General features: G+C 43.0%; 1 protein-coding gene and 1 long non-coding RNA gene across 5 annotated transcripts in view; one reads left to right on the forward strand and one right to left on the reverse strand.

The window, feature by feature from the left end:
* LOC117352186 overlaps positions 1 to 19,380 on the reverse strand; it is a 49,404-nt gene extending 30,024 nt beyond the window's left edge. For 2 of the 4 annotated variants that reach the window (XM_033928452.1, XM_033928454.1), the window contains exons 1-3: positions 12,913 to 13,066; positions 3,276 to 3,620; positions 1,422 to 1,736 (exon numbers count right to left, since the gene is read on the reverse strand). In XM_033928452.1, the coding sequence (XP_033784343.1) occupies positions 1,422 to 1,736; positions 3,276 to 3,620; positions 12,913 to 13,015 (763 nt within the window). In that variant the 5' untranslated portion in view covers positions 13,016 to 13,066. Of the gene's footprint in view, positions 1 to 1,421; positions 1,737 to 3,275; positions 3,621 to 12,912; positions 13,067 to 19,332 lie in introns of those variants that run through there. The other 2 variants (XM_033928453.1, XM_033928455.1) reach the window with 2 other exon arrangements.
* Positions 1 to 25,993, forward strand: part of LOC117352195 — a 162,139-nt gene that overhangs the window by 79,920 nt on the left and 56,226 nt on the right. The gene's annotated exons all lie outside the window — the stretch shown is intronic.

A 25,993-nucleotide genomic window follows, 5' to 3' on the forward strand; every position in this document is an offset into this window, starting at 1 on the left:
AATCTGGCCCTTAGGGCTTCCTTTTGCTTATCTGGGAACTGTAGTATAGAATCAACTTCCAATTTTGGTTAGGTGACTTAGTCATTATCTAAGGTTTCAAAAATCCCTTGAAACGTATCTTTTTAGCTCAATTACCAATATAATGGGGATGGGGACCAGATTGTCTCTGTGCATACTTCTAGTCTACAGATACATAGAGGAAAGCCTAAGAACGCAGCCTGAAGCTCCAGCTAGTATTCACGGTTAGCTCACATTTAAGAAATATAAGCCCAGAGTAGCCTCTGTTATAGGTATCCCATCTCACAAAGCAATATAAAGAATCCGTTATATCCTGGGAGAGGAGAATGGAATAGATTTGCTGTGGCAGAGTCCCTCATTCACTTACAGAGAGTTTCAATGAAAGCATCTAATTCAGTTCTGTCATTCCAGAGACTAAATTCTAAGCCTGTTTATCAGGACCAATGGAGTTAGAGCTTACTAGGGGTGGACTGATGCACAGGAGCACCTGGGGTAGAGGTGGGGAAGCTAGGGAGTATTATTGTGTACTGCAGGGACCTTAGAACAGGCCAGTTAAGGTAGCCAAACAGATTGAAAAGTTGAGGGCAAAAGCTAGAAGGATGCTAGGGTGCAAAGGAAGAGGTATGGCCAGTAGGAAAAAGGAAGCATTAATACCCTTGTATAAGATTCTGGTGAGACCTCGTTTAGAGTATTGTGTACAATTCTGGAGACCCCACCTTCAAAAAAATATTAAAAGGATGGAGTCTGTCCAAAGGAAGACTAATAAAATGGTGCGTGATCTTTGTCATAAGGCGTATGGGAACAGACTTAAAGATCTCAATAGCAGGAGAGGGGAGATATGATAGAGACGTTTAAATACCTACATGGCGTAAATGCGCATGAGTCTAGTCTCTTTCATTTGAAAGGAAGCTCTGGAATGAGAGGGCATAGGATGAAGTTAAGAGGTGAAAGGCTCCGGAGTAATCTAAGGAAATACTTTTTTACAGAAAGGATTGTAGATGAGTAGAACTGGTAGATGTGGTAGAGACAGACTGTATCTGGATTCAAGAAAGTATGGGATAGGCATGTGGGATCAGAGAGAGAAAGAGATAATGGTTATTGCGGATGGGCAGATCAGATGGGCCATTTGGCCTTTATCTGCCATCATGTTTCTATGTTTCTGTTATTTTATTTATTTATTTAGCCCGTCCTCCCAAAGGAGCCCAGAACGGGTTACAGGAGTACATTCATAGTATGGTAGGACAAATTTTAGTGAGACATACAGACTTTACAGCATTTACAGCATGGACAAAGGGGTTTAGCTTACAGCAATTTCAGTATCGACATAACATGCAGAAAAATAAAAATAACACATCCTGGAAAAATAAAACCACACAAAGCTTAACGACAAACAGCTGGTTTACCTTTAACATGCAGGGTTGTAATCTTAGAAATGCTACGGTTTCTGTGCTCCACAATGCAAGCATACTTTTTCTCATGGTCTTTAAGGTAAGGTTTTAGACGCAAGCGACTGGTTACATTAAAAGTCCCGTCAACATTGTCTGCCAAAGTCCCTGTGCAAATGCCCGAGGTTACTTCATCCTCTCTGTTGCCTAAGATCTCAAACCACCTCACTTGAATGTCACTAGGGTAGAACTGTTTAACTGAGCAATTGATGAACTTCTCAGTGCCGTTTTCAACAGTTAACTCTGGTGGAGACAGGTCAACCTTTGGATTTGCTGCAAGAAAAGGAGAAGTTTGTATGTTTTACTAGGATCTGCTCATACTCGTTTCAATGAGTACACATCTTAATTGAAAACAATATTATACACTTCTCCCTCCATATTCGTGGGGGTTAGGGGACGAGCCAGCCTGCGAATATGGAAAAATTAAGAATAACTTTTAGGGCCATCTCTGACCCACCCCCTCCTGCCTCCTGGACCTTTCCACACCTTACCTGGTCTCACGAGACTACAACGGGAACTCACGGTAGCCATTTTTGTTGATGACTCTGCACGGGGCAGGACAAAGGAAGATTGCTCCTGCCCCGCTTCACCACGAATAACCAAAGTTGCGAGTTCTAAATCCACAAATTTGGAGGGAGAAGTGTATAGCTAAACAAGATTTGCCCAAGAGGAGTCCATGCATCTCCTCTCCACCACAGGAAAGAAGAAAGTTTCCATCTGAAGACTTCTCCCTCGCTGACCATTTCATTCAAATTGGAAAAGAATGAACCTAGGTCATATGTCTTGGATGTCACCCAGTTCATTAACTCCCCCTTAGGGTTACCAGACGCCAAATTTACCTGGACACGTTCTCTTTTTAGGACTGTCCAGGCGTCTGAACAGCTTTTCAAAACCCGGCACTTTGAAAAGCTTTGAGCTTGGTGCCACGTTTGGAGGGCATCTGCGCATGCAACATGGTGATGTCGAGTGCAAGCGTGCATGCATGTCATGTCATGGCGTTACACCAGCTCTTGCTCGGAGGCCCTCCAAACGTGGCTCCGAACTCGAGAAGAGGTTTGGGGTGTGGAGCTGGGGTGGACTGGGGCATGACTTGGGCAGAATGGGCTGTGACTTGGGCAGAACAGGGCTTGGGGTGGCCCATGTGCCTAGATTTTACTGTTGTAAAATCTGGTAATCCTACTCCCCCTAAATAAGAGCATATTCATGATGTCCTGAGAATGTAGGGTCAAAGAAAAGAAAAGGGCTAGTGATTAACTAGTGCTAAGTGCAAATACTATACTGTAAGGTCATTTTATAACCAGATACCTACGGGGAAAGTGAAAAAAGTGGGTATCGCATACCTATTTTGTAAAATAGCTTCTTAGATTCATCCCTAGTAGCTCTGAGGCTGGTGTAAACTTGTACATGAATGTGGCAGTAAGAACTGGTGACTATGCATTTCTTTTATAAAATGCATGCAAAAATACTGATCCCACCCTAGCTCTGCTTATTCTCTGCCCCAAGGAGACCTGCATTAGTATTACCCACAAGTCCCTTAAAAACTTATTTCCAATATAAGTAAGGTTTCACCCTTAGTGGGAAAGGAGTGGTTCACTGGTAGAGCTGCAGGTTGTAAGATCAAATCCCACTGCTGCTCCTTGTGACCTTGGCCAAGTCACTTAATCCTCCAGTGTCCACCAGTTTGAACTTCGGTTTTGAAACACCAAAGCCACAAAAAGGCAGTATACAAGTCCCCTTTCTTATATCACACAGATTTGGGGATAGTGAGGAATCTTTAGCTATGGACAGCTAACCACAGAACTCAGCACTTACCAGACACTGTTAAATATAGCATCTCTTCTGCTCTGTCTGGTGTCACGACAACAACACACTTGTAATACCCTTGCTCGGCAATCTTGACCTGTGGAATGAGGAGGGAGGCGTTTCCCTTCTGCAGCTCTTCTTCTGATACTCTGGACCAATTCCTCCAGGGCCTGGGCACCTGCCCATTAAATGAATACAGATCTTCCTTTGTGCCATTCAGGGTAATGAACAGCCAATCAACCCCCACCTTCTGGAGGTCTAGTTCAGATGCACCATAATCTGTGATGTGGCATGGCAGAAGGACATCTTTACCCACCTGCGCCTCCACAGACGACACAGCCACTTTAAGACTTTCTGCAATAAAACCTGATGATCAGCTTCTTACCTCAGATTATGCAAATATTACCTTTTCCCTACAACAACTGGGTTACGATACCATAAACATTAAGGAATTATTCCCAGATATTCAAAGCCAGCCCATGTCCAGAGTTGAATATTTGGGTTTATGCGTCCATCTATCTCTTTTATGTGGTTAAGTTGGATATTCGGCACTTAAGTGCATAAGCAACAACACACAATATAGTGTTGACTTTTACATAGTCTAATTTAAGTACTAAACTTAAGACAGTTAAGTGCAGAATATTGACACTTAGGGGAGAATTAATGAAGGGCTGCTAATCAATTTAGGTCACGCTAATGATTAATCAAAATAGTATAAACAGTAAAAATGGTTAACCACACTGACAAGATCCTCAAAAGGTTAACCAACCAGGAGAAAAATTTTTTTAATTAATTAATTACATGAAGGAAAGAATCTCAGAATTGCCACTCCATGGATCATAATAATATTATCCAATTTAGGAATTGTGGCAGAAGTATATTTCATAGATCCAAAACCTTCATACTACCATTAGAGCTATACCTTAGCCTGATATAATAAAATCCTGAAGAAGCCACTTGTCAGCGACGAAACGGGTCCCCGTTAAGGGGCTTTAACGAATGCTTAATTCATGTCGCTAGATATGGACACAAGCTTAAAAAGATAAGTGCTTTTGTTCTTATAAGGCTCTAAGAATGCTTTTTGTATAAAGTTCTTTGCACTGATAAAACGAGATAAGAAAGAGATCTGTTTACAGCTATTTGCACAACTGAGTTCTCATATTTATTGTTTTCTATAATTGTTTAAAAAGAAAAATTCAAAAACAAAAATTCTTAGTAGTAAATTATATAAATATTTTTTGACTAAGTGTTATAATCACACATATTGATAGTATGAAGGTTTTGGATCTATGACAGATACTCCTGCCACAATTCCTAAAATGAATAATATTATTATGATCCATGGAGTGGCAATTCTGAGATTCTTTCCTTCATGTAATTAATTAATTAAAAAAAATTTTCTCACACTAATGATTAGCAAGCTCTAAATGCTAATTGTCCGAGATATTCTTATGGGCGTCCTATGGGGCAATGTCTGGTAAAGCAGTATAGCAGGGATATCAAAGTCCCTTCTTGAGGGCCGCAATCCAGTCGGGTTTTCAGGATTTCCCCAATGAATATGCATGAGATTGATTTGCATGTACTGCTTCTATTGTACGCAAATAGGCCACTTGCATATTCATTGTGAAAATCTTGAAACCCCAACTGGGCTGTGGCCCCCAAGGACCATGTTTGCCTGGCCCTGCTCTAACCTAAACAAATTAAGACAAACTTTCAAATAAAAATAGATTGCGTTACATTAGTTTATTTTATTCCACTAATACCTTGCGGTTCTAGGTGGATTACAAAATGAAGAGATTCTGGTCATTTCCAGAAGATTACAGGGATTATTGGTTGTAACATTTGGAGTCTGGTGATGGAGTGAGGATAATGGTTGTATAAGAGTAGAAGGATTCAATTCTTTCGGGAAATCAGCAGACAAAGAAAATCAAATACTTAAAATAATTGTGTTTTGAATAACTTTCTAAATGCTCCCCTATCACTGCATTTTTGGATTTGCCCTACAAGGGAATTCCACAATTTGTAGTAAAGCTGAAGCTGTGTGGGACTCGGACCACCAGCTCAGATAATGTCCTCACACCAGTTGTAAAGAGGGAGAGCAGAAGCTGATATTGAAGCCAGAACTGGCCCCAGCTGTGACCAACATCCATTTGGGTGTCCAGGAGATTTTAGCTGTTGTGTCTGGCTTTCTCACAAATATATATACACTTCCCTCTCCAAATCCACGGTTTCAGCATCCGCGGATTCGGTTATTCGCAATTTTAAACCAAAACAACCATTTTAATTTTTCGGGCTATTTTAAGCCCTGTAAGTCCCCCCTTAAGCCTTACCAGGTGGTCTAGCGGGTTTTTGGAGCAGGAGCGATCTCCCCATGCTCCTGCCCCGTGCAGATCGCTCACAGAAAATGGCTGCCTTGAGCTCCTGTAGTCTCTCGAGACTATGAGGGGAGCTCAAGGCAGCCATTTTCTATAAGCGATCTGTATGGGGCAGGAGCGTGGGAAGATCGCTCCTGCTCCAAAAACCCACTAGACCACCTGGTAAGGCTTAAGGGGGGGCTTACAGGGCTTAAAAGAAGCGGAGGTTAGGGGCAGAACTGGCCCGAATATTATTTGCGGGCCGGCTCTGCCGCTAACCCCCATGGATATGGAGGGAGAAGTGTAGATATATATTTTTTGCTGTAAATTTGAAGTTATTGGCAGGTAGCTTTTGCCCAGTTGCAACTTTTTCTCCTACCAGAGCAGTAACCATAAGATACAGGGTTAATTATTTTTGTTTCTTCTTAGACAGAATGTCTGCAGCAGTATTATTATTACGAGTAACTGGAATAATTTGCACATTTACAGCCAGGAGAGAGTAACCCTGTGGTTGTACTAGATCTGCATGACTGGACAGCTGATAGCTGTAATTAAGATACCGTTACAGAATATGACTTTTCCAGCATCTCAGCTGCTAACGTGAGTTTATAAAGTACATCCGCGTCTATGATGTCACAGGCGTTTTAGCATGGCAGTCTGAGGATATGGGAATGACAAAGGTTTCATTCATAATTGAACAACACTCACTGGCTGGACTCCTTCTACCATTTTTAATGGGTTTTTAAATACATAATTAGACTTGCATGTGCTAAGACAGTACTTGAATAAGGACCATTTGTCAGGTCAGTCTTATCAGTCTATGTTTGGTATCTGCAGCTAAAGTTATTAATGGCACAAATTCATACAGGACTCTGTGTTGTTTTTAATCATAAAGATTATTGATTTGAGACATACTGGAGGAGGAGGAGGAGTGTGTGGCGCGGTGGTTGAAGCTACAGCCTCAGCACCCTGGGGTTGTGGGTTCAAATCCCACACTGCTCCTTGTGACCCTGGGCAAGTCACTTAATCTTCCAGAGCCCCAGGTACGTTAGATAGATTGTGAGCCCACCGGGACAGACAGGGAAAATGCTTGAGTACCTGATTGTAGAACCGCTTAGATAACCTTGATAGGCGGTATATAAAATCCTAATAATAATACTGACCTCACAATACAATTAGATACGTATGAGAGCATGACAACTGTTTGAATCTCAAGTTGCACCAAAATTCCTTGTAGAGCACTAAACCCTGTGCCCTCTTTGCGGGTCTCTCGCGCTCCTCAAGACGATGGAAAAAGCTCTATGTACAGACTCATTCGACTCTTGCTACCAGCCTCCCTCACTACTCTCGCCTTTTCGGGTCTCTGTATCTATATCTATACCGAGATTCAAAAATTGTTCATTTCTTGAGGTTTTCTTGTATTCCCTTACCACTATTGTATTCGACTCTGACCTTGCCACGATCCAAGTTTATTAGTTTTTAATATCCCGACCATCAAACAAATGTCTGGCCGGTTAACAATAAAATTTAAAAAAGTAGATTAAAAATAGTAGTAGGTGTATAGAAATAGCTAAGGTGAACATAAATGACAAAGACTGGACAAACTAGAAGGTGAGGGGGAAAGGGAAGGAGGGGGAAAAGTTACATAATTTAGATGAAAAGGAGAAAGTGGGGTGGGGATAGAACGTAAGGGTAAGGGCACGCAGTAATAGCAAATACTTGCTTAAAGAAAGAAGGAGGAGATAAAAGAGAAAGAGAGAAAGAAAAAAGATAGAAGAGAAAAAAAAATAAAAAACATAAAAAAAAATAAAAAAATAAAAAAAAATTGAGAAGGAAGAAAAATGAGGATCTAGGTATAGTCGAATGCGTCCCGGAATAAGAAAGTCTTTAGGCTAGTCTTGAATTTGACGATCCTTTGTGATTTGTACTTATATCCTCACCTCTCATGTACGATCTTCTGCTTAACTCCTGTTAACCGCATTGAACTTCACGGTGTGTTGTGGTATACAAATAAAATTTTATGCTATAAGATTCAATATTTATAGACATTTAGGAAGGCATTCAATAAATAACGCCTAAAGTTATGATCAAAGGCCCAAATTGTATATATATGTTGCCTAAAATCTGGTGCTGAAAAGGTCGGTATTTAGCGTAATTCTATAAACCAGCTCTGGAGTTAGGCGGTTTACAGAATCGCACATAGCGCCTGTTAACACAACTAACACTTAGGTCAATGTATCACAAACTGTGTACTGCAGCAAGATTCCAGGTGTGCCACGAAAGAGACAAACTGGTCGCTGTCGGCACCGGTGCCTCTCCTCTTCTCTGCCCCCTCAGCAATGGAGGGAGTTCCGAAACCTGGCAGTTTGTCTGGGTTTTGGAAGGCCCCTGAGCTCAGGGCCTCTGAGCTAGAGGTCTGCACGGGAACGGGGATTGCGAGAATCCCGCGGGGGTCCCATGGGAATCCCCTCTCACCCACGGGACTCCCACGGAGATCCCCCTTTGGCCCACGGGACTCCCACGGGGACCCCCTCTAGCCAACGGGACTCCCACGGGGATGGAAGGCTTTGGAAGCAGGGTTCGTCCATATAATATAATGGACACGTCAGCCTTAGTAAAAGAGGGGGTTTATAAGTTAATTACCTGAACAGAAAACAAAAAAAGGGGTTCCACCAAAGAGATTCCACAAGGAAAACAGCAGCGCAAACACAAAAGAAACTGTGGAATTGATGATCCTGTCAGAAGTAATTGCTGCTTTTAATGGAGACGGGCAGAGATGGAGGTATTTCCTTGCGGGGATGGATGGGGACAGAGAGGATCCTGATGGGGACGGATTAGATCCTGACGGGGACGGGTGGGGACGGAGAGGATCCTGGAGGGGATAGGTGGGATTTCTGTCCCTGCGCAACTCTCTACTCTGAGCATGGGCGGACATCTATACGATGATGTCATGCACATGTGCATCACTGGTCGATTTCCACCCATGCTCAGAGGCCCTGTAGACACAGCCCCGAGTTCAGTGTGCTGCAGCGGAAAAATTTTGTGTACGGTTCGGTTTGCGAGCCCTTTGTGATCAAATTTCCCTCCTGCACTATTCATTAAGGCCTGTAGCAATCCGATCCCAATCCTCCCATGCAAATTAGTGAAACCCCATGCAAAATAGCCAAGCGATTGATTCACTAACAATTGCTTGGCTATTTTGAGTCGGGTTTTACAACTGACAAACCCGACTGCTGCAGACCTGTCGGTAACTGAGTTACTGTCAGGTCTGCAGGCTTTTTGACAGGCCTGCCTGTCTGTTTTTTTAAATTTATTTATAACTTTTCATTATTACATACCAAGTAAGACACTTGTACAGAAAGTGAGTTGGTGAGAATACAGCTTCATAAAGTGTAAAACACATTACACCTTAATACAGTTACCAAAAGAAACAAGAAAACCATTTTTTAACTAACTCAACTCAAGTCCTCAACCTGTGACTCCAAGATTACACATAGGCAAAAAAATAAAGGGGAAAATACAAACAATATAGCAAGATGAGCTACAGATAATACTGAGGTAGGAGCGGCTTCATTAACTACTGAGCACTTGATTTTCCTTCATCTAGTCGGGACATTGCCAAAAAAGCACTTAATTAACTGAGCGGTGGCAAATAATACACTTGCAAGGATGTCTTAAATAAAATGTTGCCCCCAGTAAAGTGACCCCTGGTCTCGAGAAAAGAAATTCTCTACGACACCAATCAGTGCCTTAGGCCCCTCCCCATGCATCAGATGATACACCAGGGTGGGGCCCAAGGCCACTATTGCGCAGCGGCAGCCCTGGGGAGCAGGAAGACTTTACTCCTGCTCCCGAAGATGGATCTCCTTGGCGGCAGGAGCAGGAGGGACTGGGCACCCCTCCTGCTCCCAACTATTTCAAAGGTACCGGGGTGGGCTGGGCTCGACCACCTGCGCCGACCAGGGGTGGGCCAGGGGGTGGAAGGCCTAGGAGCAGGAGGGACTAAGAACCCCTCCTGCTCGCAACTTTTTGGTGTCGGGGGTGGGTGGGCCGTGCCAGGGACAGATCGGGGCAGAGCAGGGCTGCCCCGATCTCTCTTGCCTGCTTCTGGACCCTCCTGCTCTCTGCCACCGTTCTCCAAAGTGCAGGCCTGCTTTAAAACTATGAGCTTGCACTGCAGGAAACGGCGGCAGAGAGCAGGAGAGTCCGGGAGCAGGAAAGAGAGATCGGGGCAGAGCAGGGCAGACAGGAGAGATCGGGGCCTGCGGGGGTGTCAGGCCAGTGCCCGATCTCTCTTCCCTGCTCGCCGGACTCTCCTACTCTCTGCCACCGTTCCCCACAGTGCAGGCCTACTTTAAAACCATAGGCTTGCACTGCAGGGAACGGCAGCAGAGAGCATGAGAGATCTGGGCAGAGCTAGATCTAAAGAAGTAAAACAGATTTTATGCATCTTATTCTAGGAATAAGCAGTGGATTTCCCCAAGCCATCTCAATAATGGCTTATGGACTTCACTTTTAGGAAATTATCAAAACCTTTTTTAAACCCTGCTAAGCTGATTTTACCACATTCTCTGGCAACGAATTCCAGAGGTTAATTATACGTTGTGTGAAGAAATATTTTATCCAGTTTGTTTTAAATCTACTACTTAGTAGCTTCATCGCATGCCCCCTAGTCCTAGTATTTTTTTAAAAGCGAAGCAATTCACATCTACCCTTTCCACTCCACTCATTATTTTATAGAACTCTATCATATCACACTTCAGCTGTCTTTTCTCCAAGCTGAAGAGCCCTAGCTGGTTTAGCCTTTCCTCATAGAGAAGTTGTCCCATCCCCTTTTTCATTTTTGTTGCCATTCTCCGTACCTTTTCTAATTCCACTATATCTTTTTTGAGATACGGCGACCAGAACTGCACACAGTATTATTCGAGGTGTTGCTGAACCATAGAGCGATACAAGGGCATTATAACATTTTCATCTGTGTTTTCCATTCCTTTCTTGATACTTCCTAACATTCTAAGTCTCTGAGATAGTACTAGTTCTATCAATCAAAAATCATTTTTATTCTATTCCCCATATTTATCTGAATTCACACCTTCAAGCTGAAACAAAAATAGTTTTCAAACTTAACTCCCTCGTTAATTAGCAAATTCAGGGAGTAGAGAATTCCGTAATTTAGTAGCAGCTACTGAAAAAAAAAATCTGTTCCTGCATTTCTCATAACTGGATCTGGTGAAACGTTGGAACATCCAGTAAACAGTGATATTACATTCTAACATTCGGCACTATAAGGTTTATTAAACTTGACATACCACCTTTGTTGCAACACAATTCAAAATGGTTGGGCCTTAGTTGGATGATAAACCTGTGACTGCGTGACTATAACAATGGGAAATTCAGAGCTTTATGTACCAAAAGCAACATCTGGTACTAACGGCCTCTTTTAGAAAGCCACGCTAGCGGCTGCCCTGCACTAATGGCCCCAAAGACCATAGAGATTTAAAGGGCTTCGGGGCTGTTGCCTTGCGGCTTTGTAAAAGAGGCAGTAAGTCTAATAACTAAACGGTAACCACCTCCTATCAATACTCTGGCAACTGAATTCTGAGCCATCTGTAAAGGTCACTGATTTTGAAAGCCGTTGCATAAGTCAAAATGCGGAGCAACCAAAGCATGACAAACTTTACATGTTTTCAGAACTCAAATATGATTTTAGACCTTGTAACATCCTCAGTTTAACCCTTTCAGGACCAAGGGACATATTTGTCCCATAACTTTAAAATCCTATCAATTTTGATTGGGATAGTCTACAGTTCTAAATTTGATATGTACGGATTCCATAGGATACTGCCTTTATGTAAACAAACTGGTTCCGACATTCATTCATTAGCGTCGTTGCCAGATGGACGAGAAGATTCACTTGCCACACTGTCCATAAGCCAGAAGTGTGATTTAAAAAAAAAAAATAATGATATTTCACAAAAAAAATCAATTTTTTTGGCATCTGCAAGCCCTTTTTACCATAAAAATGTCATCAAAACCACAAAAATTGGCCTACGATCCTTATGGTCCTGAAAGGGTTAAAAAAGGACTGAACTATTTTAGCAACATGGGCTCTCGCAGTAGTGCTGCCCGTTTCAGAGAAAATTTTTCAATTCAATTTGGCACACTAAGGGCTCCTTTTACTAAGGTGCGTTAGCGTTTTTTAGCGCACGCAGGCAATTACCGCGCGCTACGCTTCCACCAGCTCAATGCTGGCGTTGAGGTCTAGCGCGCGGGGCAATGCAGCGTGCGCTATCCAACACGTTAAAGCCCTAACGCGGCTTAGTAAAAGGAGCCCTAAATTGATTTTTCGATTCGATTCACTTTTCCTGCCCAATCAGGCGTTTTGGAGTTTGTTTGTTTTTTTCAAATGTCCTGACATTATTTTGTAGCCTCTTTGCCCTCTCCAACCCCACACCAGCGCTGTGGTATAAACAAAATAAGCAAAAAAGACTTTTTCCTCTATCTTTTAGGTCCTAGTTCAAGCTTGCTGTCTGGCAGGATACACATTTCAAATCTGACATATTGTAATCATAAAATAGAACATAGAATTATTTTTTCTACCTTTTGTTGCCTGGTCATTTTATTATTCAAATCATGTTGGTCCATGGTTTCTGTTTATCTTCTGTTAACTTGCTCATCAGGGTCTCCTGCCCAATTGATGTTTTCTTCTTTCTCCGTGTTCACCATCTATCTTCCATCTCTTTACCTTCCCTTCCACTGCCACTGTCTGCCATCTCTCTTTTCTCTCCCTGCCTTGTGCCCTGGGTCAAACCTTTCTATTTCCCTCCATGCAGCATCTCTTTCTTCCTTCTCTCTATTATTATGTGCAACATTTCTTTCTCTTCCCATGCACCATCTCTCCCTGCCTCCACCCTATGTCCAACATTTCTTCCTCTCTCTTCTCTATGTATGTCTCTCTCCTCTCCACCATATGCAGGGTTTCTCACCCCTCTCTACCTTTTTGTTGCATCTCTCCCTTCCTCTCCTTCACCCCATGTCCAACAATTCTTCCTCTCTCCCACCATATGCAGCAGCTTTCCCTCCCTCCTATCCCTTTCTGCAGCACCTCCCAACCACTCCCCTCCACCATGTCACTTAGCAGATGGATGCTTCTTGGTCACCCTCCAATCACATACCTGTGAAGTATAGAGCAATTCACCCATAATTCCTTGCTACTCGAGAAATGAAAACTTCCATAATCGGGCCTGCTGTCCCTGGAAATTCATCAATAATATGTAATAACAACTCATTACCTGCCAAATAGGGAAGAACTGAAAGATAAAACAAAAGCCTTGCACAGATCCACCGCTGCTTTTTAAACCTTTTCATTTTTGATAGGTGACTTGTAAGGATCATCCTGCTCCAAACATCGTGACTGCAACACCAGGAAGAGCTGAACTTGCTTGAGGGTTTTCACTTTCGGTTTCATCCTTTAGGACTTAATTTCATACGACCAGCAGGTGGCGCTATTGACCTGTACATGCCCTGGTTAGCTCTGTGGTGACGGGTGTAATGCAATGTAATTAGGATTTTTAAAGACTTGCGCTCTTTTTGTTGTTCAAGAAAGAACCTGATTTGCTTCAATTTTTATTGTGTGCCAACAGCCACAGCGAGAATTTTGGAAGAGTAGCTTTTCAGTAGGATGCCCAGCTGCAAAAACAGGTCTTTTTTACATGCCACCTAAAAACTGGCCGATTTTCAAATACAATTATATTTGCAAATCGTCTTCTTAAGTGGTTAATAAACTTCAGGGGTGCTGAATAAATATATATTTATATACTTTTTGAAATGTACCCATGTGGTTTCAAGTCCATGCTTCTGAAATAAACCATCTCTCTTGTCCTTCCCCCTCACACCTCGTTTTGGAGGGGCAGCTTTACAAAGGACCTTTCACCCGGCTCAGTGGCATAGCAATGGTGAGTGGTGCATGAGTGCCCCCCTCTCATTCCCCTGTACCTCTTTAATTTTCCTGGCACAGCTACCCACGCGTGTCTGCTCTCCCTCCGTCACTCCTAGTTGCAGGGCCCAAAAGTGATGTCGGAGAGAGCCAACACCGATATGGGCAGCAAGTTCCTGATGCTGCTTGTATTACAGAGCTAGGAGGGGAGGGGCACACAGCAGGGGGGGGGGGTCAGAAAGGAGCAGGGGGCAGCGAGAAGGACGGGCGCCGCAACTGGGGTGGACCACCCTCCCTTACTGTGCCATGGACCCGGATTCCATAAATGATACTCCAAATTGCCACACTCAAATTTGGGTGCTCAATTTGAGTAATAAGCCAATTAGCATTAATATTGGGCAGTAATAACTGCTTTGGTACTATAGCATTTAGTGGTATATTAAATTAAATCACTCATAATTGGCAACAATTTACATTTGCATGTGCTTCTTGCTACACCCTATTCTCTAAAGAAACAGACACAGATTGTAGGTGCATAGCTGAAAAGGGGTGTGGCCATGGGAGGGGGCATGGGCAGGCCAGGTTCTTCTATTCACTAAAGATGCCTGCACTATTATAGAATTCAGGGGATCTGCACCTGATTTATGTGCCGAGATTTACTGTTGGCACATAAATTGTCTCCAAGTGCTATTCCATGTCACCCCCCTACTACAAATTACTGCACTGGCTGTCAGTAGAGGCACAAATAATTTTCAAGTTCTCCTGCATATGTTTCAAACTAATTTGGGGACTAACTCCCACGTATTTGCTACCTCACTTCGTATTCTACAGCCCTATCAGACAAACCAGAAACCGCTATCTTTTTGCACACCCAAGCATTACCAATTGAAAAATACAAAACTTTTCTAGATAGAACTTTCGCGTACCAAGCAAACAAACAACAACACTGGCTAGACTACATTAATAAAGCTAGACTGACCTACGCTTTTAGAAAACTCATAAAAAATGCCATATTTGACAAATATATCACCTAAATAATTTCCTCACCGAACACGTCTCTCTTTTCTCATTCCCATTTCACCCCCCTCCCCCCACCTCTGACATCCTAATCAAACCGTATTTTGCAATTCGGGACATATTCTCGTTCCCATTTCACACCCCCCCCCCCCACCTCTGACATCCTAATCAAACCGTATTTTGCAATTCGGGACATATCTTCTAATATGTCCCTCTGAAAACTCCTAAACTGTATATTGTAATTTTTCGATGTATGTTTGCAATTTGCGACCTTTTCCTAAAAGGTCCTCTCGAAAATATCTTAGCGTACGGTACACTTTATACTTTTGCATTCTTAAAGTTGATGTACTCTGTATTTCCTCTAACTTTCTGCATATTGTAACTCGCTGAATGTCCAGCTCTCTTGAATGTAAACCGCCTAGAAGTCGCAAGATTGTGGCGGTATAGAAAAATAAAGTTGTTATTATTATTGTATAAATGTTACCCAATTCAGAGTGCCATTTATAGAATAGCGCCCAAATTTGGGCATCATTGACTGAATCTACTCCTTTGTATGTAAATGAATTTCTATAAAATTATCCAGGATTTGCACAGGTAGGCACTGTGACAAGTAGGCGTATTTTGGGTAGAGTGTAGTTGTGATTTGTGCATGTTGATGAAATAGAAAAAAACCATCCAGCAATATCTTCAGCACGATGTACTATATGAAAATGGCAACCCAAAAAATGGAGAAAAGACCTGTCTAATAGGGGTTTAAATAAACCAATCTCCCCACATAGACTTTCCTGCTTCAATATCACACAGATTTTGAAGTAGGGAGACACATCCTTAGTCTGAGAAACTCCAAAGGGCAACTGTCTATTCAAAACATATAATCTTACAAAGTGCAATTCTCAATAATATGACAGATGCAAGAAATGACGCCAACTTATCTGTAGAAGTTTCCTAGTGCTGGATTTATGTCGAAGCAGAAAAAAAATCGCCAAAGTGAAGCAAATGCTTAATGTTGAAGAGCAGTTAAACCATAACATTACATTACATTACATTACGGATTTCTATTCCGCCTGTGCCTTGCGGTTCTAGGCGGATTACAATATAGAAAATATCTGGGACATTCCAGTAGAAATTACATTTCAGGATAGGAGTAAGTTACAGGAACAGTGAAGAGTTATGATATTACAATTTCACAGAAGATATTACTTATTACAGAAGATAATACATATAGCAGAAGTTAAGTCAGGTGTAGAGTAGAAGAGTTACAGTACATTCTTGATCACAGACAATGAGATAGTATGGATGAGTGATTCCGAAGTCGTTGATTGGGAACTCATTGGGTGGTGGTTAGAGTGATGGGAGATATTTTTTGAACAGTAGTGTTTTTATTTCTTTGCGGAACTCTTTTATGTCTGTTGTTTTGGTCAGTAATTTAGAGATGTCAGAGTCTATTTTGGCTGCCTGTGTCCCCAGGAGGTTGTCGTAGAGTTTCTTACGACAAGTACCGTTGAGTGGTGGATAGGTGAAGAGGTTCTGTGTTCTCCTTTTTCTTGGTGGGTGGTAGTAGTGAAAACGGTTATTTAGGTAACTGGGTGCCGTGCCATGGGTAACTTTGAAAATGAGACAGTAGAGTTTGAATTGTGTTCTTGCTTTTATTGGTAGCCAGTGAGATTCTAGGTATGCATTGGTAATGTGGTCGTATTTGCTGAGTGAATATATGAGTCTGAGGGCTGTGTTCTGTATGGTCTGTAGTTTTCTTCCAAGTCCATTTCCATTGGTTTATTTAAACCCCTATTAGACACTGAGGTCTTTTCTCCATTTTTTGGGTTGCCATTTTGATATAGTACTGAAGATATTGCTGAATGTTTTTTCTATTGAGTATATTTTTGTAAGCATCCTTACTTGGGTTTTTTGATGAAATAGAAAATAAGAATAACCTTACTGGGTCAGACAAATGGTCCATCTAGCCCAGTATCCCGTCTTCGCAGAGGCCAATCTAAGTCACAAGTACCTGACAAAAACCCAGACAGTAGCGGCATTCCATGCTACCGTCTCATGTCTGTCTCAATAGCAGACTATGGACTTTTCCTCCAGGAAGTTGTCCAAACCTTTTTTAAAACCAATAAGAACAATAGAATGGCCTTACATGTGTATGCAAAACCAGAAGTGGATCTTACTAAGAGCCAAAAATTGACCCAAAAACAAAAAATTGCAAGAAAATGAATTTTTACTATTAGTAATCAATCAACTTTACCAATAAATAAACCCCAAGAGTTGCGGGGAAAGGATCTCAGAAAGGTTGTTGATGCATACAAATCAGCTGGAATCGCTGTTTAGCTAAAGCTAATCATTGATCCTCCACCACCTCCATAAAGCTTAAAATGTGCAAACTGCAAAGCTGTATTTTAAGTGTGCAAAAATGCAAATCTTTAATTGTGCAAAAACTATTTTCTATAAATAGTATCTTTTTGTACATTTTCTTATATATGCACTTGATAAAAACTTCCTTCTATATTCAAAAGGGCATAATATTCATTAGCCACTTATCTTACAATGTTGATTCTTATGTTGTTGAACAACTCCTGGGGCTTATTTAGTAAAGTTGATTGATTACTAATAATAAAAATTCATTTTCTTGCAATTTATAGTTTTATGGTCAATTTTTGGCTATTAATAAGATTCACTTCTGGTTTTGCATTTTGATTTTTAGATTGTGGTATCTTTATTACTTTTATGGTTGTTTTGGTTGTTGTCTTACACACATATACATATATAACAAAAAAAGGACTGAATACTGATTTGGGGGTTGGTTTATTGCACCGAAACCAAATTTATATATATATATAAAATTTTATATATATATATAAAATTTATATATATATATAAAATTTAGGTATAAATTTGGTTTCGGTGCAATAAACCAACCCCCAAATCAGTATTCAGTCCTTTTTTTGTTTCATGTCAACCAAAAACACTTCCCCTTAAATATGATACACTCTCATTAGGATGAAGCTATTACATAGGGTAGGATTAGCTCAGAGACACAGAGGGGTCATAACAGGGGATGAATCCCCCCACCACCTCACTACCCAATCGTTGCTTAATCCACTCTTTTTAGCTTTTTTTTTACTTATATATTTTTGTGTCAGTTGAAAGTGAAAAATCTTCTAGAAAACTCCAAATGGCATTCAATAAATAAGTTTTGAAAAGTCACTTATCAATATACTGGTTCCGACGTGAGCACATTTCGTTTTCTGCATCAGGAAACCCAAAAATTGTATTTTGAACTACATTTGCAATCAGCAACAAGACAAGGTGAACATCTGTAAGGCATAACTTCTTTAATGCTCCAAGACACTCCCAAATCTAAAAAGCGTGGAGGGCTAAGCAATGATTGGGTGGTGAGGTGGTAGTGCGATATGTCCCCTGTTATGACCCCTCCATGACTCTGACTATTCCTACCATATGTGATAGCTTCATCCTAATGAGAGTGTATCTTATTTAAGGGGAAGTGTTTTTGGTTGACATATACACTGAATTTTCGCTTCCATATTGATAGACCTTAGGGGCATATTCCACATTCACTGCTTTTTTTTTTTTGTTTGTTTGTTTCAGCCACAATCGTACGCGTTTTCAGTTGAAATCAAAGCAATGTTGTCTCTCAAATAAAAGCTGCCTCTATGCCCCTCCTCCCCACCCCCTACCCAACAGAAGTAACTTTCCATCTGCATGTCCCTCTGAGCTAGAGAGTTGCGCGGGGACAGAAATCCCACCCGTCCCCACCCGTCCCCGCCAAAATCCCACCCATCCCCACCCGTCCCCGTGAGGAATCCCTCCGTCCCCACCCGTCCCCGTGAGGAATCCCTCCGTCCCCACCCGTCCCCGCGAGGAATCCCCTCCGTCCCCACCCGTCCCCGCGAGGAATCCCCTCCGTCCCCACCCGTCCCCGCGAGGAATCCCCTCCGTCACCATCCTTCCCTATAAACTTCAGAAATAGTTATTTTATTTAATTATGCTACTGAATTAAAGGCTCTGGTAGAGACCCATTTACAAATAAGCAAAGAGACTATTAATTTGGAAATATTAATTGGGAAGAATACATACTTTGTAAATGGGTTTCTACCAGAACCTCTAATGTAAATATAAAATATAAATACTCAGCTGATGAGAACCCACAAACTGTCAGCTGAGGACTTCCTTTGCAGTTGGCCTGGGGTCCCTTTTGCCAAGCTTGGCAGGCAGCAGTAGCGTCCCTGAGTCACAGATGCTGGCACCTCAGTGGCTCATGGATGCTGCCAGCGACTGCTGCGCTTGGTGGAGGGGAGTTCTGACCATCTCTAGAGGAGGTCCTCTGCTGGCGGTGCTTGGGGATCCCCACCAGTCACAGCAAGGGCCAACAAGTACTTCAACACTGTAGAAATAAAACCAGAAATGCATTTCCTTTTCTTTTGAACACAAAACAAAGATATCTGCCATATACATTTCCCAAGGCAGATGACTCTATGCAATGTCACCTCGGTAACAAAATACAAAAATAGACAAATACACCCCCTCCCTTTTTACTAAACCACAATAGTAGGTTTTAGCACAGGGAGTTACGCTGAATGCCTCGCGCTGCTCTCAATGCTCATAGGCTCCCTGCGCTAAAAAACAATATTGCGGTTTAGTAAAAGGGAGCCATAGTGCAAAATATAGACAACAGATATAAATTCTCAAAACAGACACATTTTGATCACTAAATTGAAAATAAAATCATTTTTCCTACCTTTGCTGTTTGGTGATTTCATGAGTCTCTGGTTGCACTTTCTTCTTCTGACTGTGCATCCAATCTTTCTTCCTTTCTTTCAGCCTCCTGTATGTTTCCTCTCCTCCAGACCTCATTCTCTCCCCCAACTTTTTCTTTCTGTCTCCCTGTTCCCCCTTCTTTCTGTCTCTCTGTCTGCCCCCTTTCTTTCTTTCTCCGTGCCCTCCCCCAAAGCCACTCGGTTTGCTGCCACCGCCATCGGGGAATAGTCCCCAAGCCACCGCTGTCCCAAGCTTTCCCTGCAGAAGCGTCGCGCTGACCAGCATTCCGCTCCCTGACGTCAATTCTGACGTAGGAGAGGAAGTTCCGGGCCAACAAGGCATTTCTCCTCATTCCATCCAGCCTGAGCCCCATCTCTCCTTGATCCAGCATTTCCCTTCTGTGTCTGTCAGAATTACCATTCCACCTATTTTCCAGCATCACCCTTCTTTGTGTCCATCTCACCTATATCCCTATCTCACCACTTTTTCAGAATCTTCATTTGTCTCTGTCCTTGTCTTTACCCCATATTCACCATTTGCCCTTTCAATGTCTTTATCTCCCCCCCCCACACACACTTTTTCAGCATTACTTCTATGTCTCTATTTCACCTCCTCTTCATGTCCCCTCTGTATCTCTATCCTTATTCAGAAGGTCCTGCTTACCCTTTCTCTTCTTTGTGTCACTATCTCCATTTTCAGCTTTCCCCCTTTTTCCTTTGTTAATGCACCCTGTAGCCAGAATCTTTCCACCCTCTCTCCACTCCGGCCCAGCCCAGTATGAAATATTTCCTTTTGTTTCTCTCCCCTCTCTCTTCTCCTCCCTCACCCACGAGTCCTGCATCTGGCCCTCTCCCTTCTACCTGCACCTGGCAACACCCCCCTGCTCTCTTAAGCAACTCGTCAGCAGCGGTGATCAAGACAAGCTGCCGACATCGAGGCCTTCCCTCTACGAGTCCCACCTTTGTGGAAAAAGGAAGTTGAAACAAGCGGGACTCGCAGAGGGTAGGCCCCGACGCCAGAAGCTTGTGTCGATCGTTGCTGCTAAGTTGCCGAAGAGAGCCGCAGGTAGAAGGGAGAGGGAGATAGGAAGGCTGTAGAAGCTCCGGAGCATGACACCGAACCCGGCCAGGATGATTTCTTTTTCAGGCTGCTGCTGCCGCTACCATCCCCCACCCGAAATGACAAAAAACAGCCTAATGCCCGCGTCGGGAAATAGCCATGCTGAGCAGTGAGCTCAGCACGTACACAGATGAAAGCCTTGCTTGCTGATTGGTCCGGCGGCACGGTGGGGCGGGGCCGCCGGACCAATCAGCAAGCAAGGCTTTCATCTGTGTACGTGCTGAGCTCACTGCTCAACATGGCTATTTCCCGACGCGACGCCAGACTTGCATCGCCAGAATTTAGGTAGGTTGTTTTCATCCCCGTGGGAGTCCCGTGGGCAAGGGGGCGTCCCCGTGGGAGTCCCGTGGGTCAGGGGGGCATCCCCGTGGGAGTCCCGTGGGCCAGGGGGCGTCCCCGTGGGAGTCCCGTGGGCCAGGGGGGGAACCCGCGGGATCCCCGCGGGACCCGCGGGATCCCCGCGATCCCCGTTCCCGTGCAGACCTCTACTCTGAGCCTCTCTTATGATTGTTGGTGGGCAAGTGGTGTAGTTGAGGCTTGAGCAATCCTCACTCGCTCCTGCCTATGCTGGCTCATCAAAATGGCTGCCACAACCTGCAGCAGTGAAGGAGTAGCCTAATGGTTAGCAGAGTGGGCTCAGAACTAGGGGGACTGTGTTCAGTTCCCATTGTTTGCTTTTAATCCTGACGAGTCCCTTAACCCTCCATTGGCCTGGGTAGAAAGCTTAGATTATTTTAGTTTATTACAATTTACAGCAGTGTCAAACTGTGTGCCCCAGAGATTCCAGCTGTGCCATGAAATTTTAGTTTAATTTTAAAAATCCCATTCATAAGTATACTGTACACTAGAATAGATGAAACGTATGTCACATACACAAGAGTCTATGTTCATAAGGCTACAACTGCCCAGACAAGCATCATTCTTTGATGTGATTGGTCCTTGAAAACTAATGGCAAGTAATTTAAATTATATTTTAAATTTTTATGCAGTCGTTATCCTAATTTGTGCAACAAAACAATCAAGGCTTTGTTACTGTTTAGATTTTCTTATCATTGCAAACTTGGATTTTTAGCTCTGACAGAAATTGCATTAAAAAAAGAGAGAATGATTGCAGATGGTGGATGATGAAATGCGTGTTTGCTTGTCGACTATTGAGCCACATTTTGAGTTAATTTGCATTCAAAAACAAGCATATCCAGCTAATTGATTAGCAATTCTACTCTGCTTTAGTTTCACTGTTGTTACAATTACTCATATATATTTAGCTCAAAGAACTTGAAATAACTCTCAAATTTAATTTTTGGGAGGTTTTGCAATTTCATAGTTTCAATTATAATGTACCGTGAAAAATATTTGCTCCATTTATTGTGCCAGAACTAAAAACGTTTGAGAGACAGCCTGCTGTATCCAATGATCACAGTGATTACCGTATTTTCATGCATATAACGCGCGTATTATACACAATTTTACAAACCGTGCATAACCATGTGCGTTATACATGTGAGCGCGTTGTACAAATTTTTTTTTCATTCTGATCCGGCATTCCCCCTGTGAACCGGCATCCTCCCCCCCCCCCCGCTCGTGTCACCCCCCCTCCCCCACAATCCTACATCCCCCCCAGCACCGCAAAGATAACTCTTACCCGATTGGGCACCGGCACCAGCACCAATGCACAGCATGTGCCAGTGCCAGTGCCCGAAGATCCTCCCTCGTTGGGTTGGGCTGGGCTGGGCAGTGCGAGAGAGATCCTCCTTCTTCCTGCGCCGGACTGGACTAGGCTTTGAGCATTTGCGCATGCTCAAAGCCTTCTGGTCTCGCTCTCTCCGAGATAATCCCGCGTTTTACACGGGTGCGCGGTATATGAGTGAAAATACGGTACTTTAGTTGTATGGTGTATGCTTGAATCTCAAACTAGAGAAGCAAACCCGTATTGTTACAGATTCAGCCCACTAGGGAAGAAGAAAATGCAGTACCTGTATGTAATATGTTAACTGCTTTGGCTGTTCCACAGAAAGATGTTATATCAATAATTAGCAAAAGTAAAGACCATGGTATTACCCTAAATGGCTATTTTAGTGTAGATCATATACAAAATAGTATGGTTGGGAAGCATTTTTCCCCCAAATATTGCATGGAGAGGCTGACACTTGTACATTATCCTCCAAAACGTCACTTACTGTAGATCAAAGATTAGAAAACAGTAAATCAAAGTGCTGCTGGTTTTATTAAATGGGTACCAGAAATGATTATGTTCATAGACACATTTTTGTCAAAATAAACAAGAATAAATAAGAAAAAGTCAGCAGAGTGCGAATATTTATATAATCCGGGGATGGGCAATTCAGGTCCTCGAGAGCCGGAGCCAGGTCAGGTTTTCAGGATATCCACAATAAATATTCATGAGATAGATTTGCATCTCAAGGAGGCAGTGCATGCAAATCCATCATGTACATATTCATGGTGGAGATCCTGAAAACCTGACCTGGCTCCGGCTCTCAAGGACCGGATTTGCCTACCCCTGCTCTAGAACAATAGTTTTTTTTCTTATTTTAATACCTGAAAATGGTTCGCTTGTTGTATACCTTCAGCATCTCAATGCTACATTGCACATTTTTCCATAATTAACACAAGTAGTTTCGCCTGGAATTGTTTCTTCTTTTGTTTAATAATCTGGTAAAACTCTGGGCCTGGAGTTGCACAGTTCACTCTTGTGTACCAAAGTGACACTGTGTAAAGACTTTGATATGAATCTGTTATAACTGACCAGCTCCGTATGTCTGTCATAATTAGATTGTAAGCTCTTTGAAGCAGGGACTGTCTCTTGTGTGATTATATATACAGAGCTGCGTGCATCTGGTAGTGCTACAGGAATAATAGATAGTAGTAGGATGGATTCTTTTGTAGACTCCCCTCCATCCCACACATACATCTTGTGGAGTTGGTATTTATGGGTATAGTGTTTTGGTTGTTTTTTTTTAATTGCTGTACTCGTTTCCACTGTCTTACAGCACAAACCTGCCCCCAAATTTCTCCCTGTGGTCTTTTTCCTGGGCAGCAAGAAACCCTATAATGTCTGATATATGGACAAATTGTGTGAGAAACATCTGCTGTTCAGCACCAGCCTCAAAAGCCAGCAAACCAGTTGTGGGCTATTATTTATTTTTTTAGGGTATGCATATGAACTGGCAACCCAATCAAAGTGCCATTTTTAAATTGTAGGGTTCTTTGGAGAAATTCTTGACACAGATTGAAAAATGTAACCTAGTAACATAGTAGATGACGGGAGATAAAGACCCGAATGGTCCATTCAGTCTGCCCAACCTGATTCAATTTACATTTTTTCTTCTTAGCTATTTCTGGGCGAGAATCCAAAGCTTTACCCTGTACTGTGCTTGGGTTCCAACTGCCAAAATCTCTGTTAAGACTTACACCAGCCCATCTACACCCTCCCAGCCATTGAAGTCCTCCCCAGCCCATCCTCCACCAAACGGCCATATACAGACACAGACCTGCAAGTCTGCCCAGTACTGGCCTTAGTTCAATATTTAATCTTATTTTCTGATTCTAGATCCTCTGTGTTCATCCCACGCTTCTTTGAACTCAGTCACAGTTTTACTCTCCACCACATCTCTCGGGAGCGAATTCCAGGCATCCACCACCCTCTCCGTAAAGTAGAATTTCCTAACATTGCCCCTGAATCTACCACCCCTCAACCTCAAATTATGTCCTCTGGTTTTACCATTTTCCTTTCTCTGGAAAAGATTTTGTTCTATGTTAATACCCTTTAAGTATTTGAACGTCTGAATCATATCTCCCCTGTCTCTCCTTTCCTCTAGGGTATACATATTCAGGGCTTCCAGTCTCTCCTCATACGTCTTCTGGTGCAAGCCTCCTATCATTTTCGTTACCCTCCTCTGGACCGCTTCAAGTCTTCTTAAGTCCTTCACCAGATAACGGTCTCTAAAACTGAACACAATACTCCAAGTGGGGCCTCACCAATGACCTGTACAGGGGCTTCAACACCTTCTTTCACCTTCCAGCATCCTTCTGGCAGCAGCCACCGCCTTGTCACACTGTTTTTTCGCCTTTAGATCTTTGGACACTATCACCCCAAGGTCCCTCTCCCCATCCGTGCATATCAGCTAATCACCTCCCAGTATATATGGTATCTTCCGATTATTAATCCCCAAATGCATTTCTTTGCATTGAATTTTAGTTGCCAAGCATTAGACCGTTCCTCTAACTTTTGCAGATCCTTTTTCATATTTTTCACTCCCTCTTCGGTGTCTACTCTGTTACAAATCTTGGTATCATCTGCAAAAAGGCACACTTTTCCTTCTAACCCTTCAGCAATGTCACTCACAAACATATTGAACAGGATCGGCCCCAACACCGAACCCTGAGGGACTCCACTACTCACCTTTCCTTCCTTCGAGCGACTTCCATTAACCACCACCCTCTGGCATCTGTCCGACAGCCAGTTTCTAACCCAGTTCACCACTTTGGGTCCTAACTTCAGCCCTTCAAGTTTGTTCAACAGGAGTGCGCATGCGCGAGTCCCCAGCCTTACTGCTTCCCAGCCGCCAGCGTTTGACTCCCTGCTCTCCAGATCGCGGTGTCGGCTCCTCTCATGAGCCGCACCAGCGTCAGAGAAGGCTTCTGACGCTGGCAGGGATCGAGAGGAGCCCTGCGACACTCGCCCAGAGTAGGCCAGACCGGGCAGGGAAGCGCCGAAAGAGACTCCAGCTGCGAGCCGCTCAATGGGACCAGGCAGGCAGCCACGCGAGGGAGGGAAACAGAAAAAAATCGGTATGTGCAGGGAGAAGCTGGGCCTGCCTGCGGGAAACACGATAAGGGAAGGGGGGGACCTTGGAACAGGCTACACCGTGGGAGGGAAGGGGGAGGGGCCAAAAGGAGCAGGCCACATCGTGCTAAGAGTAGGGAAAGGGGGTGGGGGAAAATGCTGATACTGCTGCACAGGGACTTGGAGGGGAAGGGAAATACCTGGAGGAAAGACACAGGGAGAGGGACAGAAAGATAGAGAAAGGGGGCCAGGGAGAGAGACAGTGGGAGGGATAGAGACAGAAAGACAGACATATATTCTAGCACCCGTTTATGTAACGGGCTTAATGACTAGTCACATATAAAACTGATCTCCTGTCATTTAAAATTCTTTCAACTAAAATATCAATTTTCCTTACATAAATTAGACTTCTCATGCCCCTATTCATCCACTGAGATCTGCTGATCAATCCTTACTTTCTATCTATCCCATCTCTTAAGATAAATGGTACTAGATGCTTAGACATCTGTTCCATTACAGCACCCAGATAAGAAATGCACTTCCTGCCTATATCAGAGAAGAAAAAATGGAAGACATTTCAAAAGTAAATTAAAATGATTTTTATTCAAAGAAGCTTTCAATCTTCCTTAGTCATGCCTGATAATTATTTTTTTTAGACTATTCCCGAACCCTATTGTGTTTCCCCCATAAGTTTCTCCTGTCCTATAATCAATTGTCT

This window comes from Geotrypetes seraphini, chromosome 19 (genome assembly GCF_902459505.1).
Source record: "Geotrypetes seraphini chromosome 19, aGeoSer1.1, whole genome shotgun sequence".
Taxonomy (NCBI): Eukaryota; Metazoa; Chordata; class Amphibia; order Gymnophiona; family Dermophiidae; genus Geotrypetes; species Geotrypetes seraphini.